The sequence below is a fragment of the Teleopsis dalmanni genome, chromosome 2 (genome assembly GCF_002237135.1).
Source record: "Teleopsis dalmanni isolate 2A chromosome 2, ASM223713v2, whole genome shotgun sequence".
NCBI classification, from domain to species: domain Eukaryota; kingdom Metazoa; phylum Arthropoda; class Insecta; order Diptera; family Diopsidae; genus Teleopsis; species Teleopsis dalmanni.
This window is the reverse complement of record NC_051847.1, coordinates 131,003,104-131,022,724: the sequence shown is the minus strand read 5'-3', so window position 1 is coordinate 131,022,724 and position 19,621 is coordinate 131,003,104. Positions and strand designations below refer to the sequence as shown.

At 29.3% G+C, this 19,621-nt stretch overlaps 3 protein-coding genes across 5 annotated transcripts in view; 1 reads left to right on the top strand and 2 right to left on the bottom strand.

The window, feature by feature from the left end:
* The first annotated feature begins 401 nt into the window (after window positions 1-401).
* The window catches only part of LOC119678331 (nucleoporin nup211-like), a 41,791-nt gene continuing 22,571 nt past the window's right edge, over window positions 402-19,621 (top strand). For 2 of the 3 annotated variants that reach the window (XM_038090100.1, XM_038090099.1), the window contains exons 1-4: window positions 402-1,348; window positions 1,479-1,725; window positions 5,852-5,965; window positions 11,979-12,221. In XM_038090100.1, the coding sequence (XP_037946028.1) occupies window positions 654-1,348; window positions 1,479-1,725; window positions 5,852-5,965; window positions 11,979-12,221 (1,299 nt within the window). In that variant the 5' untranslated portion in view covers window positions 402-653. Of the gene's footprint in view, window positions 1,349-1,478; window positions 1,726-5,851; window positions 5,966-11,978; window positions 12,222-12,322; window positions 12,368-19,621 lie in introns of those variants that run through there. The other variant, XM_038090101.1, reaches the window with a different exon arrangement.
* Window positions 1,853-5,026, bottom strand: LOC119681998. The gene is made up of 2 exons (XM_038095322.1): window positions 4,894-5,026; window positions 1,853-3,406 (listed from the first exon to the last, which is right to left on the bottom strand). Exons 1-2 carry the CDS (start codon window positions 5,002-5,004, stop codon window positions 1,853-1,855), a joined length of 1,665 nt encoding a protein of 554 aa, XP_037951250.1. The 5' UTR covers window positions 5,005-5,026.
* LOC119678332 lies at window positions 9,716-13,587 on the bottom strand. Its single transcript, XM_038090102.1, has 3 exons — window positions 13,502-13,587; window positions 10,745-10,892; window positions 9,716-10,652 (listed from the first exon to the last, which is right to left on the bottom strand). Exons 2-3 carry the CDS (start codon window positions 10,859-10,861, stop codon window positions 10,464-10,466), a joined length of 306 nt encoding a protein of 101 aa, XP_037946030.1. The 5' UTR covers window positions 10,862-10,892; window positions 13,502-13,587; the 3' UTR covers window positions 9,716-10,463.

The window sequence follows — 19,621 nt, the reverse complement described above, 5'->3', positions numbered from 1 at the left end:
CAATACTCTTTATTTGGTAGTATATTTTTCTCTGCAGAAATGGCCAAACTATATCCAATACAATTTACAAATTACCTTAACATTTATACTCTCTGTACATTAAGCATTACATCTGTTAAGTTTTCAAAATTAATATATTTATTATATTTTTCATAATATTTATAAAACTTATTATTGAGATATCTTATCAATATATTATAGTTAATCATATAATTTTAATTTTTTTGCAGAAAAACGCTATAAGAAAATCTAGAGAATTGCCATTAGGAAAACTGAAGGATAATCAATATATAATTAATCAAGATAAAGGAAAAATCATATAATTTTAATTGATATTTTTTATTATAATAAAAATTCTTTTTTACATTAAAAAAGAATTCATAAAAACAAATTCGTGAAATGAAAATACAAAATCAATTTATTAAAAAATTTTATATACATTAATAAATATATTTTTATATAAATATACGCACTGCACTTTAAGCATAAAGCAAACCAATTCAAATAAAACGTCCTAAAGGAGAGATCTTGAAGTAAAAAACTTGTACCTGGTCGGATCTACCAAAAATACATCCTTTTTGCTCTTAAATAGAGCAATTAGAAATTTAAAAACGAAATTCATATTATTTTTATGAATTATTTGATATAGAAAAATGGCAGATATGCAAATTCAAACGACCTCTAGCAAAACGTTAGTGGAAAACCATAACGACACATTAGCAGCGACACTAGAGCCCAATAGTGCGCCTGCACCAGTATTGACTAGGCTTGGAGTAGCAACGCTTAGCGAAAGTTATCAACTTGTCAAGCAAAGACAAAAAAAATATAATGAATTAAGTGCCAGAAACAATGAAACTATGTTAGACACTTCAAAACTTAAAAATGACAATCAAGGCGAATGGCAAGAAGTTTGTTCATCAAAAAACAAACTGAAACGTAAAAAGAAACTATCTGCTTCACTTACATCTGTGACAGATACAGTTAATCAAGAGAAACGCACACGTATTGAAGGAATACAACTTAATTGTCGTGGTAAACTACAGATAAATCAGGTCCTTTCTGCGCCTGAAACGCCTACACATAATTGCATTGGCGCAATGCCAAAAAGTACTGAGAAACTTACAACTAAACCACCACTGCCTCCAACATTAAATGTAACCAAAACTACACAGAATGTTAATGCAGGAGGTACAACCGTTACAACACCACCACCGCGACTTAAAAGAAAATTACAGGAAAATGTACAAACTATACAGAAGTTGAATGCACTTACCGAACAGTTACGTTTGGAAATCAATGAATTAAAGTCCAGTTTGACTACAGAACGTGGAGCGGTACGGGTATTGAGGTAAGTTCTATGATTTAGTTTTCAAAAAAGTTTCAAAGCCTGTTTTCAACATAAAAGTGAGCACTATCCCAGTTAAATATTTTTAACATATAAGATTTTACTATTGAAACTAATACTATTCTTTCTGCAGAGCCCAAAACGAATCAGAAACTCGCAAGTGGAAAAATGAAGTGAAAAAATTACAGAATGCCTTAGACGTTTCTAAAAAGTCTACAACACTGGCACCAATTAATATTAAAAAGAATATAGATGCAGCGAATGCAGAAAATTTACTAGGCTCAGCAACAGGAAGCTTGGCCAATTATGAAGTACAGAGACTGACAAATGAGATTATAACACTTAAGGAAGCAAATAAATCTTTAGAAGAAAAGAAATTGGTAAGTGCTGATATTATATATTTGCATGGCATTTAACGGATTTTACTTGCATAAAATAGCGTTGTAGTTAAATAAATTAAAGTGCTTTAAACCTACTAATAATTTTCCGTTTTATAGCCCGTAAGCGTCATCTCCATAAAAGCTCTCCTATGAATACAAAAAATGCCAAAATAAGTCCAATAGATAACAAACAAAAAGCAGCTTGGAAATGTGCCACTTTAAGCACTACAAGATCATCATCGCTTTGTTTTCTACGAAATACACTCCTACCAGATTTGAGGAAAGCTGAATTCATTAAATTTTCCCAACGTACCACGAAACCAAATTCATGTGCACCGCGCACTAAGTGGTTGACGAAACCTATGTATGGGGAACCATATGGTAGTATGTAGACTGCATGAAAGGGTACCAAGCAGGTATTCATCAAGTGGAAAAGTGGTCGTCCCTTGCTTGTGTGCTTGCGTGCAACTATTTGAAATAGTGCCACATGGTACTTTTGCAAGTAGGCATATGAACGATTATTGGACTCAAGAAGTGTAGTAATCTCATAATCCGTTTGAACTCTTAATTTTCGTTTGATCATTGCTTCGTAAGGATTACTTTCATTTAAAAATATATGTATATGCTTGTGATGTCGCCTGTACAATATTAAATCATATTGCGATAGTGCCAAATCTTTAATAGTATTTACATCTGGTAGATATGTACGAAAGACTAAATTACTGGTTAAATTGCCTTTGAAGGCTCCCGTTATAAGTAGTCCATAAAAAAGCCATAAAAAGAGTATAAAACGTAGTGATATTTTTGCTGGTACTCGAGTCATTGGCATGGATAATGTACTGGCCAAAAGTTGTAAAAGTATGTGTTCCTTCCAACACAAACGTCCATAAAATATTATGCAAAACAAATACGCTATAAGTATAGATAATAATATAGAAATCCATACCTTCAGCTTAAACGAGCGAAATAGATTCCAAAAAATTGAAGCTACTTTTGCTTTTGGCACTATAACACATAAATCATCGCGTATTTGTACTGTTGTGTATTCCACATAGTTCTCAAAAGTTTCTGGTGCCAAGAAACGTATATTCATTGCTATGTCATCAATTTCATCTTCTACTTCCTTAAAACATATATCGGCACTTCTATTTTCTTTAAGGTCCGCTTGTGAGCTTATACGGTCTATAATACGTGTGGCATTTAAACGTTCTGCTATATACTCAGACATAAGTCCATCTGAACCGATTATTCGGTTATTACTCAAAAATATAGCACGTATTTCATCATGGTATAGGCACATGCGTAAGGGTTTGCCTTGCATATCAGGCAGTTTTTTAGGAAATAAATCGGTAATTTGTGGTATGCGGCCGATATATTTAACTGGTATTAAATAATTGTCCATGAAAGGGTTGTAACGATATACACGTAGACTATAATTTCGCCAGAACATAATGGCTACATTTAAAACCCATTTTTTCCAAAATTTTATAAATGCATTACGAAGCCATTTATTTGTTATGGCCTTCGAGTCCTGTATAAGTATTATAACATGTGTGAGATGTTTTGCCCCCGATTTCTTCTTAATTAACGATAGTTCTATAGGTTGTGTAGCGTCATGTTGTATCATGATAAGATACATAAGGGTGCCATCATCATTAATAACTTCCAATGGTGCTGTTCTGTATTTATTTCTGAAACATAAAGAAAATAAATAAATAAATGAAATTATTATATAATTATTATAGATAAATCTAATAATTAAAATTACATAGAATTTTGATTGATTAAAAATTAGAAAAAAATCTTTAAACATAAATTACATAAAAATTTGGTCAGATGCGTAGAGACAGGTCGACATCACGAAAAGACTAATTTAAAATAAAGAAATATTAAAGAAAAATTGTCAATAAACATGTCCTTATTAAAAGTTAGGCGTACTCTTTCAATATAGTATAATTTAAAAAATTACTCCTTATATTAAGTTTCTTCACTTCGACATAAAATTACAATAATGTTTAAAGGAACACAATGGCAGAGTCAGTTAAAGGCTTAGAATTAACAATTGAATCTCCAGTTTCGAATCCCATCGTTCTAATAATTGTGTTAATAAACTGTATGTAGAAGTATATTATAGTCTAATTCTTATTGTAAATACTGTGATTTCCTTTGGTCATTGTTGCCATAAGGAAAAAGAGGAAAACTCTATCATCCAGTTACTCTCCCACTATCTGTACTACTGCCGTCATCATTTCTTATAATCTTATTATGAAATGTGGATAATAAAGGTAGATAATAAAAGGTTTTAAGCTTTGTAATTAATGCATTTGCGGCTAAAATAACGTAATCCAATCTGGTCAACTTATAATTTTTGTAGATTGAACTTGTATTAGATTTAGTGCAATATACTTTTAAAATGAATTATATAGTTTAGATAAACAAAAATAGGAGTTGTCGTAGCTGGGTTAATTTTCTATTTCTTGAGAATTTTGTTTGATTCTCTTTGCCCGTGAACTCTCCAACTCAGTTTGAAGCTGTTTTATGCTGTTTTTACATGTCCAAATAAAATTGCCCATTTTGTTTAGAGAAAATCATAAATCTTGATTCATTGCTGAGCCACTAACTACGAGAAACTTCAAATAGTGGTAATCGATTGAATTGATGTTATTTTTTTTTTTTGATTATTGCATAGTCTTTTTTAAGACTATCCTAAGTTGGGGACATCCTTATAGGTACTATATACATGAAGATTGATTGGTTAATTATATTTTCTAACTTTTTGTTGTAAAAGTATTTTTAATAGACTTTAGCAAGATTCTATATCTTTATAGATTCAGATTTAGTTATACGTATGTATAAATATTGTTAGTGTATAAGTGTGGAGAAGATCTACAATATCGTGGAATACATATGTGCTATTTTTCTAATTGGTTGCGAACTATTGTATTCTAGGAGAAAAGTGATCGAAGAAAAATTGTAGAAAGTAAATTGTTCCTGAAGTGACATTTCTCGAAAGTTTGATACAAAAGCACGATTGAATTCTCTGCTCCACGTGAAGAATAATCTAACACAGATTGTGTTACGCTATATTTCCACAATAAAATTGTTTGATATGTATTTTATTTTAATATATGTATATTTAAAAATCAACATAACTTACCGCATCGTTATATAGGATATGCCACATCTTGTTAATTCTTGTACAATTTGTCCAGGATAACTGAGTGACGTTTTATTCTCGAAATATACGTTCACTGTTTTTGGTTGAAAACTGCAAAACATGTCACTAGTATATTCAATCAAATCTAATTTTGCCGAAGTATTTAAAACAATTCCACAGTTGACAAAATTTATGGAAATACTCCAAAATGCAAAAAATTTCCAAAGCCATAAAACTAAGAACGTCATATCCACTAATGAATGCAACTTATGCAACTGTTGCTCCTAACCATGAAGTCAGTTGTTTTTATAGATGCGTGCGAAATCGAATTTCAATGGTTCAATTTGTGGAGAAGTATAACATTAATGAGATGCCATCATGCATACAATTTGTTAATGAAATTCTTTTGCATTGTTTGTTGTTGTAATGCAAACTAAAAGGTTACAATCGAATAGGAGGATAGCTTATGTCAGTTTTACACCGTCATATTTGCAAAATTGACAGCAACGGGCAAATATTTTTATTACTCAATTATTGACAGTCGTTGTCAGTCGATGTTATGTTACTTAAAACAATACACAAGTGTAGTTAAAGAGAGCTCGTGTGAAAAAGTACATTAATTAAATTAAAACTTAACTAACAAAAAAAAAGCAGATTACTTTGGCTACTGTAAGATAGCAAAAAAAAATTCTAAATAATTTTTATTTTTTTATAGCAATTTATTAATGCATATTTGTTTTTATTAACATAAGATTTAATCGTTCTCTGATTTGTTTATATTTGAATTTGCCATTGTTTTTCGCACTAACATTGCATGTAGCAGCATTTTTGTGAATTTGTTGAACAAATGTTTCACGTCCTACTGATTTACAACATTTGGACGTATTTGTTATTGTATTTGCGTTGTTGTCAATCTCAAAGAAAATGAATTAATCAATTAAAAAAAAACGAAAACAATAAATTTTCCAGATTAATTGCGACGCTGATAGACGTAAAGCAGCTGATATGCGCACATTAAAAGATTCTTATGAAATCCGATTGACTCAATTAACTAAATCTGCCAAAACTGAAATATCACGTTTGGTAAGTTTATGTTTAAAATAAGTTCTTAGGCATTTAAAGAAGAGAAAACAAAATAACGTACACAAATTTCATGCAAGTTCATATACGACTACTATACTATTGAATAAGTTCTCGATGCATCATCTATTACTAAATAATAGATCTAAAACTGTTTTTCTTTAATAACAAAAAAATTTAGAGTTGAGCAGATTTGTTGTTTCAAAGTGATTGCACAAATTGTAAAGACGACCTCGTAAAAAACATCCAAAATCTGCATGAACGTCAAAAATTGAGATTTAGTTAAAGATCTATGTCATTCATTAGGCAGAGTGCTCAGTATTTTATGTCATTTTCAGTTTCAAAAAGCATAATAACGGGTGCACAGTAACAAAAGCATATTCGTATGAATAACCTAAATAAAAAAGATTTTTTATTCCTTTCTTACCTAAAGATAAAAATAGGGTGTACCACGATGGTACATAATCAAAATAAGAAGCTAAGATGTGGGGAGAAGCCGTTTATTCGGTTCCGAAAGTGAGTTTGCATACATTAAATATAGAGGGGTAGATAAATTATTTTAATAATAATAATGATATTAAAGTTAGTAGTCCCATGAAGCAAACACATCTACTAACAGAACTTATTTAATATTTTGAAATCACAATTTCAAGATTTATTTTCATTATTCCTTAATTTCTTTGCATTTATCTTTCATAAGGGTTCATTAAAAATTTAAAAACTATATAAACTAAAAGTCGGTTTTGTTTTTTAAGGAATTTTAGTTTTTATTTCGATTGTTATTTTTTGTAGGAGAATTCCTAATATTGTTTATATTTTAAGATCAAAGCGTTGGTTTAATTACACTTTGACCCTTTTGAGTATATCTCTTTTAAAGACTTAGAGAAAAGGACTTTAAATATATATATCTATATAAATTAACTTTAGTTAATTATATAATTAATAATTTAATTAGCTTAAGTTATTATTATTCTATATTCTATTAGGAGCTTAAGGGCTCAACAAAAGTTTTCCAACGGTTTCTATTTCGTGCTACTTGCTCTTATTTGTTAAACAATTTCCCAGTTTTGTGAAGTACTCTCCTGGAGTACCCTTCCTCCAAGTGATTTTGAACTAGTGTACGCACATTTCACTTAGCAAATCGGGTCCTTTTCCGTATGCCAATGTTCGTCACCAAAAAGTCAGTCCAGTTTGTTTTTTTTATTGATAATTGTGGTTTCAGAGATCGTAGGCTATCAACCTTCAATATCCATAGTTTGATGGCAAGGCATAGTCATTTCCTACTATGCTTGGATGTTTATATTGATATACCGTTGTCAACTCGGTCGCAAGAGCCTCTTTTCTGGTAACAGGGAGTACTGACGAGAAGGACGAGGTTAACATTTTGATCGGAAAGGCTGTTTGAGACGCATTTCAACCTCTTACAGCCTAAAGCTTTATCATAGTTAACAGCTTGGAAAGTTGATTAAGGTTGCAGTTGATGAGATAGTTAGTAGATAGTGATAACATGTTTCAAAGAAAGAGAATAGTTGAGAAAGTCTGCAATTATTCCTCTACTATAAATTAAATTACCAAAGAGCCGTTATCGTTTCAAAACGATTAGTTTTTTTCTATATTAAAAATTTCTATAGCGCCAATTTAAAGTGACAAGTTGTCGTGACAAAATTTGTAAAACTTTTATATTAATTGTATTTTAATTTATTTTCTATAATAGTTATACTATATTAAACTCAAATTATTTGAACTATAATGCTTTCAATATGATATCTTGATATGTGGGAATTGAGAAGCAATTGTATACACATATAATTTTAGTGCAGTATCATCTGTTATTTATTTTATACAATTCTAACACTTCAAATCTAAGTTGTTGAGTAACCTTAATTATTATTTAATAATGCTTATTTATGTTTTAAATTTCATGCATCTGATAAAAAACGGAGAAGAACTCATTACAATCAAACATGGTAAATGCATTTACCTAACCTTAATCAATTTGTTCTTTAGGTTAACATTATTTATGACTGCAACACAAATTATGTTAAACTAATGCACTGTAATTCATATTAAGTTTAACAACAACAAATTCTTGTTAGCTTATCTTAAGCATTGAAAGAACGCACGTTCTATACAAATTATTTTAGGAAACCAGAAAGAATACAACTATTAAATTAATATTTTTTTTTTATTTTTTTTTATCATTTTACGTCTTCATGACTCACCGTTCTTATGCTTGTACCTTTCGTATGTTGCACAGCATAAGCGCATCTCTAGCAACTTGTTGCTATGTATTTGGTCTTGATTCTCACGATCTTATGAATGAAGTTTGATAGGTTTTCTTTTTGTGGATTTAGTACAAAAAATACTAAAATGCTTTAGGCATTTTGCATTACTCTAATCAATGGTTTCAGTAGTTTTGATTTGAGACTTAAAGTTACTGAGGGCGTGTGTGCATAAAGATTCTTTTTCTTTTCTACGTAATATTTGTTGCAGGACAGGATGGAGGTTGTACCTTAGTTGTATATAAATAATTTACAAAAATATACTTGCAGTTTATTAGACTTCTCAATTTCTCTTTAAAAAAATTCACTAATAATCATGAGTTAAAAATGATGAAAAGTTTAAAAAATTTATTAAAATACATTTTAACTAGAAAAATATATTTTACAGATATTTAAAATTAATTTTAAAGTTAACTCATAAATAAAATAAAATAAGTAAAAATATATTATACAGAAAAGTTTTAGATTATTAACATATATTAAACTCATAATATCAAAATAAAAATATATTAAATTCTTTAATGAGATTTTGGCTTAATGACGATTTGGCTTTAACGTAATTAACTTACAACTACTTATTATATATTATGCGATAAATTAATAACCTATGTGTCATATGTAGATATCAGACTTTAAAATTAAATACTATAACAAATACTATATATTAGTAATACTATATATTTATTATAAATATTATATATTATTAAAAATATATTTATATGTATATTTATTAACAATAATTATGATATCATTTCGAGATATATGTATATAATAAGAAAACCGCACTTTTATCGTTCAATTTATATGACGTCACTAGAGACAGTCAATTGTCCTTGGTTATTTTGACATATATGCAAGTTGCAGTCTCAGGCTCTAACCTCTAAATATAATTTTCATTTCAAAAAATGAAAAAGTTAGGCTAGATTGATATATAATGCTGAGCTGGTGAAGAGGTTTAATATTTTAATAGGTACCTACTCTTACCTTCACTCTGTTGAACATATCTTCTATAATTCTAATACATAATTGTATTGAAAGACAAAATAAAATTAATTTTTTTTATATTTTATAAAAAAAAATATTGTTATTATAGAAGAGACAGCAGGATATCGAAAACTAATATATTTGTTATCTGTTATTTCACTTTGCAATGTCGTAGTGTTCTGTTTTTCATACATCCTTAATTCATACATCTTTTCAACAATGTTTATTGTTCCTGAGTTAATCTATAATAGTATTTCTTAAAAACATGCTTTTATGGAACACAGTTGATAGATGATATAAATTTTAAATAATTTAAATATGCCAAGTTAGAGGATCAAACCTGATATAGTTGTTATTGCTCGAGTAAGCTACAAATTGTCCTATATTACTACTTTACTATTTACTGGTGCTGTAATCAATAGTACAAATAGTAACTTTGTAAATTCAACGCTTTAATATTTATATACTTATATATTCATATATTTATAATATAATAGTATAAATTTTTCGGAGCTCCAATCGTTTATATTTATCGTAATTGATTTAGAATTGTTCTTCAATACGTTTTTGCACAAAGAAATTTTTGGAATTATTTATGCTTTCAACCATTATAGGTTTACTTTTTATTAGGCGTATAGATTTAAGCGTATCTTCTTTCATACTGGTCTGAATATTCCTTGGGGAAGTGTACATCGATTTCATATCTATGCCTATTTTCGCATCAACATCGTATGTTCCAAAATTTTTAATTTTATGGATTTGAGTAAAATGTTGCTCCATGACGTCCTCTCCTTCGAGATTCATTTCACATAAAATTTGTCCTTCGTTAATATTAGTTTTGCAATTGTTGATGGATGTCACTGGTTTCCCTAATACATTGAGTTTAAGGCGTTTGGTTTTAATAGGTTCTACATTTCATTATCAGTTGTAGTAAATATTATCCAATGTTTACGTTTTCTTGAAGTTTACTTCGCTTAATGTCAGTCCTTGACAGTTGCAAAAATTGTTACTCGATTCATTGGATGCAATTTTTTTGTGATTTTTTTCTTTTCGGCTTACGTATCTTTATTTGCTTGTATTTCTGGATCAATTTCTCATTAACCGTGTTCCGATCTCTACGTCTACGATTTCCTACTTTAGTTACAAGTTGCTTTGTGAGTCCATATTTATTTTTTCTCCAAATTGATTGATTCTGAGCTCTTAGATTTAACGTTTGTTTTTGAAATAGTTTTCTGTCACTTTTTCAGTTTCTCTCTGTAATTTTCCTTTTCGGCTTTATAGGTTTTGCAATCTGCAAGTGGCTTACGTTTGCGTTTTCGTTTAAATTTAGTACAGCACAAATTCGCAAAAAATTCTTTATAAACATTGATATTTTGAATTACATCCAGTAAACTTAGTGCTAATCGCACTTCTCTTTGTGGTAACTGGAAAAAATTTTTAAAATATAAGATAAAATTATTTTTAATTAAAACTATTTAATGCAAAATAACAAAAAAAAATGTAAACAAATCTTTACCTTGATTTTGAAAGAAATTTCCCTCACTAGCACTTTCTTCGTCTTTGACTTATTAAGTGTATCTAAAAGTACCCATATCTGACTTAAACGCATAAACTGCATTGCATTAGATTGCATTTTGACAAAATTGGTGCTTATTCCACGCTAACTTTAAGAAGAACATAATAATCATCAATGAAGTTATTTAAGAATTTACTATCCGATAGAACCAAATTGTATGTTATATGACAAATATCCAAAAATTATGTAAATATTTTGAAATTGACTATAATCAAATTTAAGATATGTGAAAAATTTTTGTTAAAAATTGTGATTTGACTGTCTGCATTACATGCCTTCATGGTATGCAGAAATACCTTTTGCGGCAAAAAGAGCGCAAAACTGCAGTAACCATTCTTTATATTACTGTTTGAATAACAAAATGATTTAATGATTAAAAAATTAATTACTCATTTTGAGTTTTTGTTGAAGAAAGTTTAATAATATAAAAATTACATTTAACTCTGGACTCTATTACTATTTAGTTTGAATAAAAACTTAACCGAATGATACGTATACATTCGCTACTTACATAAATATCTTGAATTTCAGACGAATTAATCAAAGCCGTCTATGATACTTCTTGTCATATCCCATGGTCTATCAATTCTTTAAAGTTATGTAAAAGTTTGAATTGTTTATGATCATAAAAACCTATTCGAAGTTTTTATTCAACTTACTATAAATATATATTGAAACTACTCCAAATTAAGGAACAAAAAATTTTCTTTCACCGAGACAATGAATGCATCATTTTATAAAAGGATTACAGAAATTATAAAATTGACCATATTGTACTTTTGTTTTTTCACCTGTTATATACTTCCGATCTGGCTCTCAACAACTACTAACTGCAGAGAATGAATTCTCCAAAGAATAAGACTTGGTTCAATGCACCATAGAAAATGTTAGCTGAAATTGAAACTTATTTCAAAGGAAAAAAAAAATGTTAGAGAATGTAATGTAAACGAATGTATTACTCCTGCTGAGTTAAGTTTTTGTATTATTAATCACTTTAAGAACATATTGACTGATGTGTTAAGAGATACTAAAAAAAATCGACTCCTACTTACCATGGATTTATCAAACATTCTCCGTAAAAAAAAAAATACAGATTATACGATTTTTATATAAGCATAGTTTTAAGAATAAAGCAATTTTATTTTTATGTTAATATATTTTTTTATGTTTGCAGCTAGAGGAATTAAAAACCAAGGAACGAAATATTGGGCACCTTAAAAAGGAATTACAAGTTCTACAAACAAAACCATTGAATGAAACAAAAAGTAAAAATTTTACGACGAAAACTCCAACGAACAAAACGAAATTAATTAAACCAAAGAAAAATAATTTAAATAAAAGTAAACAAAATAACGAAACAAAACCTAAGAAAAATGATGAAGCTAAGGATGCCAACAAGGCTGAAAGCTCAAATGAGGTGAGTTTTTAATTTTTTTTTTAATAATAATAAAAATATATATAATATTTAAAAAATTATTGTCTCTTCCCCGTTTCATCTTTCACTTTTCTTGTATTTAGAACAGAACAGTTGTTCTTTTTCATATTTGATAAAATATTTTTTTAATGGACGATAATGGTAGTAGTTCGTTTTTCTGAAATCTGGGGAAGAAAAAAAATCAGACGATGATAGATGCAGAATATTCTCTATTTATGAGTACCTAATGAACAAGATGAGATATTCTCAAATAGAAAATAAAGAGATATAAATTGATCTTCTAAAGGAAATAGTAGTAATGCGGGTTATAGTCAACAAGAAACACACGAAAAATTGTTCTTAATGTTTTAGATGAACCAAACATAAGTAATAAATTATGACCCAATAATGGAACTCAACATAAAAATTGCTCATTTTTTAACTGGTTACTGTTGGCATTATCACGTGTACCGTTGTTTATTATATTTTATTTTTTTCTTTTTTACTGTCTAATTTACACATTAGAGTTGAATTGAAGACAAGTGTGCTCAACAGGCACGAGAAAACAAAAAGCAACAAGGCACATGCAAACACTATATACAAAATAAAAAAATTTGTAACAACAACGATATTGTGTTGCGTACTGTACGTAATTGTTAATTATGAAAGTTAATTGTTCGTAATATTAAATTGAATTTGCATCCTAGCCAATTGAATTATTGAAACATAAGGAAGTATAACTATATTAAGTTGAAACACAATTATTTCTGTGAAGTTTATGTCAACAAGATAGTAACTCTACTTAAGTAATTACATTTTTGATGGTTGATTTAAATGAATTATGTTCATTTAAATAGCTGACGTTCACTGTCTGGTATTGATCCTATATGGTAAAATGAGTGCTAATAAATACTTAAACTTTAAATATATGAATAAATTTATTTGATTTTATTTTTATTATGTTATTTATTATAATAACAAATATAGTGAGCCTTGTACTAATAACTGTTCAATGATTTATTGGTTGCACAGTTATTGCATTCTACTGGTATAGATAATGAACAAAAAAAAATAAAACGAAATTTCTATAGGTAGCGTCACAAAAAACGTCTTCAGCCTCACAAGACATGTTAATTATAATATTATTATTTCCTTATTACCTTGTGATTTATAAGGTGATTTATGATTATGAGGTGAGATGTCTGTGGATGTTCGGTATAAGTTAGTTTTTACTCATTTATACTTTACTTATATTTGTAACTATCGTAGTTCTGTAAACTTACCAGTAGACTTTTATTTACTATGCCGCCAAATAATTATGCAGACATTTTTCTTATTTCAAAGAGGTATGATCTTAGAATATTTATTAACAACAGAATTTTATTTCTTAGCTAATTAAATATAAAATCAGAAAATATTTCTTGAAATATGTCTATCAATTTAAATTCTATAAAAAATATGTTGTATATAAAATTATTTCAACCCTTCATTTACTTTAAAATTTGATAATAAATGCAACGACACAGTTTTTAAAGTTTATATGCAATTATTTATATTCTTAAATACAATTAGTTGAATTGATCCAGTGCACTTGAGCACTTTTATTCTTTCTTAACTCGAGGTATTTTCAAATTCCCTCTTAACGCCTTGACCGATTATTGTTTATCACTTCATCAGACTAAGCATTAATTGACCTCAGATCTGCATACCTCCCCGAGGAACCTGTAACCATTCTGAGATGGTTTTTGATGGGATCAATCTTGAGGTCCCTGAGGATGTCATTCGTTCTAATGTACTATGGTGCTTTGAGAAATCTTCTCAGAGCCTGACTTTGTGCAATTTATAGCTGGCGAATAGTAGTGTTTGAAGCTTTGTTAAACGCTACACAACCTTATAGAAGTGACGGACGAATTATTTGGTTATATATCAGCTTCCTTTTTTTAGCATTACGGAATAGCGGTTGGAGGTGATGAAGAATTTTGGCATAGCTAATTCTTTTCAGTTGAATATGTTTAAGCCATGTGAATCGTTTGCCCAGCGTGATACTGAGATATTTAACGCTATCCTCCCAGTTTATTACCATATCACGCACTCTCACTCTCGCAGGATTCTGTCTCCTTAAAAACTTACAGAGTCTTGGTTTTTTCATTATTGATTTATATTTTACATTTCTGGAAATACTCTTGAAATAATCTTGCTCTTGAAGTGTGTTGGTTATGTTGAGAGCACATATATCTGAGTATAGCACACACGTATCCTCAGCATATAACGCCAGAGTCGAGGGACCTAACATTGAAATATCAGACGTATAAATGTTGTAAAGAGTGGGGGAAAGTGGCGATCCCTGAGAAATCCCTGCTTCTATAGATCGGACTTACGAGAGATTAATTTTCGTGCGAAAGGACCTCCCACGTAGGAAGCTGCCGATGATCTTAGTTAGTCTGCCTGGAACACCTAGATGAGACATTTTTACTATCAGGCCATCATACCAGACCTTGTCAAAAGCAACAAAAAAAATATCAAAAATGATCATTCCAGTCGACTCTCTTTTACTTAGAGCTGTTTCGATCATTTGGGCCGTTCGTCAGAAGGATATTGCGTGAAGCCACTACAGCATTTAATCTGCTAAGAATTACCCTTTCGGTAATCTGAAAAGTAATATAAGATGGAATCCAAATATAACAGAACTTTTCACAAATAAATATTTATTGTTATTACACTTTTGTTTGTTCAATTCTTATTCTTGCATCAATTGTACAAATATGTTGTTACACTAAAAGCAATGAATTGCTCTCAAATTTTAGGTTAAGTTGGTAAATGATCTACCTTTGTAACTAATGTTATTACAAATACATGTCCACTTTAAAATTATCAATTTTTAATCTTGTAGGTGTGTATACTTAAATATTTTGTTAACATGGGATATATGCAGTCTATAGTCATACATTGAAAAAGTCACACTGCACAGGAATTACTTTACTTAGTTGAATTCTTATCAATTACAAAGTAAACCCCTTCACTTCAAGCCCACAAGCTGTATGTTCTCAACTTAGTTTACATGCTTAAGAAAGTAAAAGTCAAATTGCTTTCTAACAGCATCAAAAAAAAACAAAATAACTAAAAAATGCGCCATACACTGTAACTGTCTTTGACACTTTTCTGTTGCTCATTTAAGTATCTCAGTTTTTTTTTCTTAAGTTACTAATAAAATTTGTCAACTTTTACTGGCAATAAAAATAAAAAAAATATTTTTATTGTTCTTTGTCTAAAATTGAGGGAGATGAAGGTGAAAGTAATGGGTGTGAAGTCTAATGTAAATTTCAATTTAAATTTATATGTTTTTGAACTTTTATTCTAATTTCTGTTTATAACCTAAATGCTTAACTATTAATATAATTAACGCCAACACCAATCTCATTAGTAATGACTACGGCATCATAAATTTTAGCAAAAATGTAAACAATTTCATAATGTTTTCTCAGTTGCTTTACCCGCGTTGACCAACTTAGATTTTTAACACAAAGTGTATCTTAAGTTTGAGAAAGTGTTGATTATATTAATTAGGAAAAAAATTAATAATGTTTATTTTATGCGAAGCAATATTTTCGTAATATTTTTTTTTTGTATAATATTGAATGGTGCAATGAGGATAGTATCTGTTAGAAGTATGTACTCAAATATTTTAATTTTTTATTTGGCTTTAGGCTGCTTTTAGACTTCAGAAAAATAGAAAAAATGATGCTATTAGTAAAAGTAAAAACAGTAAATTGAGAATTTGTATAAAAAAATAAAAAAAAATAAAAAAATTGTTTAAAAAAAATTAAATTTACAAAAAAGTAATTATCTTGAAATCTCTTCAAATAAAGAATGAATATTGATAAAGAACAAATAAAGAACAGTTGACCTAACGCCTAAGCCTAGTATAAAACTGACTTATTTCATATATATTTTATTGTCTACAAATTTTGTAAGCCCCATTTCGATCAGAGGAAATGATATATTTATAATAAACCAATTTTCGGAGTATATAAGGTTTTTTTTTTTAATTTTTGAGTCAACTAATTGAATGTTTAAATAAAAAAATTTTGGATTAATATATATTTATCTAAACTTAAATCTTGATACACAATAGATTGTTCTGCCACTAGAGACCATGAGTTTCAGATAGTTTGTCGTTATGTTTCGGTACTGATTTAATATTAATCATGTACTTACATTCACAGCTTGAGAATTATATTTTCTTTTTTTATTGTAAAGCTAAAAATATCATGTTTAAAACATCACTAGCGTAGAAAACTTTCATGATATAGTTAATTGGTTTAGATAGTTTATACAGTATTAGTTTATTATGTTATTTAGAAGGTAACAATTGTCAACAGTGATGCTATCGTGTGACTTATAGACTCTCTTAAAATTTCTATACATGTATTTATATAAGTTTTGGGTGCATTCAAATCAAACAACAATTTAGATCAAATTGAATTAATTCTGAGCCTCATTCAGTATATAAGATAGTATTGTTTCCCTTGTACATACTATAGCAATTAATATGCCAGACAAGGCATGGGGCTTATTATCTAAAAACGGCCTAAATGATAAAACTACGATTACAGCTTTATTTGTTGTCCTAAACCTGAAGGTTGTAAAATGATACTAGGTACCAAGAATTACTAAAGAAAATCTTGTGTAACGCTCAAAAGGTGAAAATTGAAAGCAGTTCGTTATAAAGTTCCTAAACGGTCTGGTACAACATCGATAGTCAGTCTTGTCAAGAACTATCTTGTTTTTAATTTCTTAACATAAAACATCATTTAATATGTCTAAAAATTATTTTTTTATTTTAACTATTTAGACTGTTAATAGAAACAAGAACATATTTTTAATATTGCATTGAACAAAGTAACAAAAATACAATATGTTCTTTCTGACGACAGTCCTTGACGTCTTAGAAACATAAGAGATTACAATAAGTGACATATACAATAAGTTACGACTTCTAGACTATATTGTCAAGTGATTATCATATTGTTGCGCTAAGTAGCAAATATTGTTCTTTAATAAATTTGAAAGAAAAAACAAAATTATTTAATTGATGCACTGTTGATTTTAGAAATTCCAAAATATATAAATTTTGTCGGTCTATGCGCCGGTGAAGATGAGAACAAGGATGAGAACAATAAAATAAGCAGGCATGATAATAAAATACTTTGCGGCGACTACAACGCAAAGATTGGAAAGGAACAGTCAATAATACAACAAGTCGCAGGAAAACTATCCCGATAACGATAATGATCTACGTCTATGTAACTTTGCCGACTCCCAAGGATTATTTATAAGTAGTATATCCTTTCAGCACAAGCGTACACATAAGCAAACCTGGAGAATACCAGGACAAAATGATGCCAATCAAATCGATCATATATTAGTAGATAAGAGACATATGTCTTCAGTTATTGACGTACGATCTTACCGGGGTGCAAATTGTGACTCAGATCACTATTTGGTTGTTGCGTGTATTCGTCAAAAAATGAATACAATAAGAAACATTGGAACGTCGAGGCCGTCATAACAAATGAATCTGCAAGAGCCGCTTATCAAGAAAAAATTGTAAACAAACTAGAAGAAAATAATGAAACGATAAGAGAATCAGACGTAGCAGTAAGGTGGCAGGGCATTAAACAGGTCGTAGTTAGTGCAGCAAACGCAACTATTGGCCAAAAAACTCACTCCATCAATGAATGGTTTGATTCAGAATGCAGAGAGATTATCAAAACAAAAAACGATGCTAGAAAAATATACATTGATAATGGTATCCGAACAAATTTGCTTAAATATCAAGAAAAAAGAAAAGAAGACAATAAAATAATACGAAAAAAGAAAAAAGATTTTCTGAAAAGAGAACTAGAAAGCATTGAATAAGATTTTCAAACAAATTAAACAAGATTAGTGTACCGCAGATTACGAAAACATACGCGCATATTCCAACCGCACATGACAGGTTGTAAAAATAAAAATGGTGAATTGATCAGTCATAGAAAAGAAGTTTTAAATATTTGTAAAAACTATTTCAGCGATCTGCTGAATAGCAATGAAGTCGAAACCGCTGCTGATACCGTATGGACAGTTGAAAATATGCTAGGAGAACCTATATTGAAGGACACGAAACAAGCAAGAGAAGTTAAAAAACTTTAAATCGTGTGGAGAAGATTCTATAAACGCTGAACTGATCAAATATGCCGGAGAAGAGCTTCACAAACAGATACATGAATTAATACTTCAAATCAGGAGAACAGATAAAATTCCAGAAGAATGGTATACAAGCATAATAGTTCCTATCTATAAAAAAGGCGACAAAACGAGCTGTGCTAACTACAGAGGTATATCTCTTCTTAATGTTCGCTATAAAATATTTTCGTACATATTGTATAAAAAAGTAAACATGTACGCAGAAGAAATACTGGGAAATTATCAATCTCGTTTTAGAACCGGTCGTTCAACAAAAGACCAATTCTTCGTTATGTCACAGATTTTCGAGAAGTGTTATGTGTTCAACATTAACATACATTGTTTATTTATAGAGTCTAAATAAGCCTTCGATAAGCTCAACAGAAAATGCATCCTAAGATCCTAAATGGTGAACTTACAGACAAATTTGAAACCATGAATGTCTTGAACGAAGGCCGAACTATAACATGATACATAAAAGCCCAAAGATTGCGCTTTAATGGACACGTCCTACGTGTCCAGTAACGAAAGAATGACTAAGAAAATTTTCGAGATAAAGCCAGAGGGGAGTAGAAAAAGAGGACGACCGCGACGAAGATGGTTACAAGATGTAGAAGACAACATACGAACGATGAGAATAATACAACACAGAAAGAATGGGAAATGCAGAGATGAATGGAGGCGTATTGTAAAGGAGGCAATGGTCTATCCTGGACTGTGATGCCAAAATGATGATGATGATTTTAGAAAGAAATATTCATAGAAACCTAGTAGTTTTTTTTTTGCTGATAACGTTTCTGTTTAACTACTATAGATTTGGGAAAATTCGACTTAAGTGTTAAAACTCAAAAAAAGTAATTCATATTTCTCAAATTTACAAACTAAATTATTGTAAATATTGAACTTCTATAAATTTTTTCCGTTGACATCAATGAAATCCAACAATTACAATATCAATATATTGAATTAATAATTACATTAAATTTTATTTACATTTTTTCTAAATATTTGGAAAGTAAATAATAATTAACTTTTCTGCTGTGTGGGAAACAAGTTATTTAACTAAAGAAACGTAAGACAAAAAATGTTTATGTACTTTCTCTGAAAATTGCCGATTAAGCAAATAATTGTCCGCAACAATTACTGATAACCAAGCCAAATAATATCGATAATTTTCT

What these genes read in the sequence shown, in the direction of transcription:
- LOC119681998 (XM_038095322.1), bottom strand. Translation starts at nt 5,004, where the DNA reads ATGTTTTGCAGTTTTCAACCAAAAACAGTGAACGTATATTTCGAGAAT. An exon ending in CAAGATGTGGCATATCCTAT is followed by an intron (nt 3,407 to 4,893) that starts ATAACGATGCGG and finishes AGAAATAAATAC; the next exon opens with AGAACAGCACCATTGGAAGT.
- LOC119678332 (XM_038090102.1), bottom strand. Translation starts at nt 10,861, where the DNA reads ATGCAATCTAATGCAATGCAGTTTATGCGTTTAAGTCAGATATGGGTA. An exon ending in AAATTTCTTTCAAAATCAAG is followed by an intron (nt 10,653 to 10,744) that starts GTAAAGATTTGT and finishes AATTTTTTCCAG; the next exon opens with TTACCACAAAGAGAAGTGCG.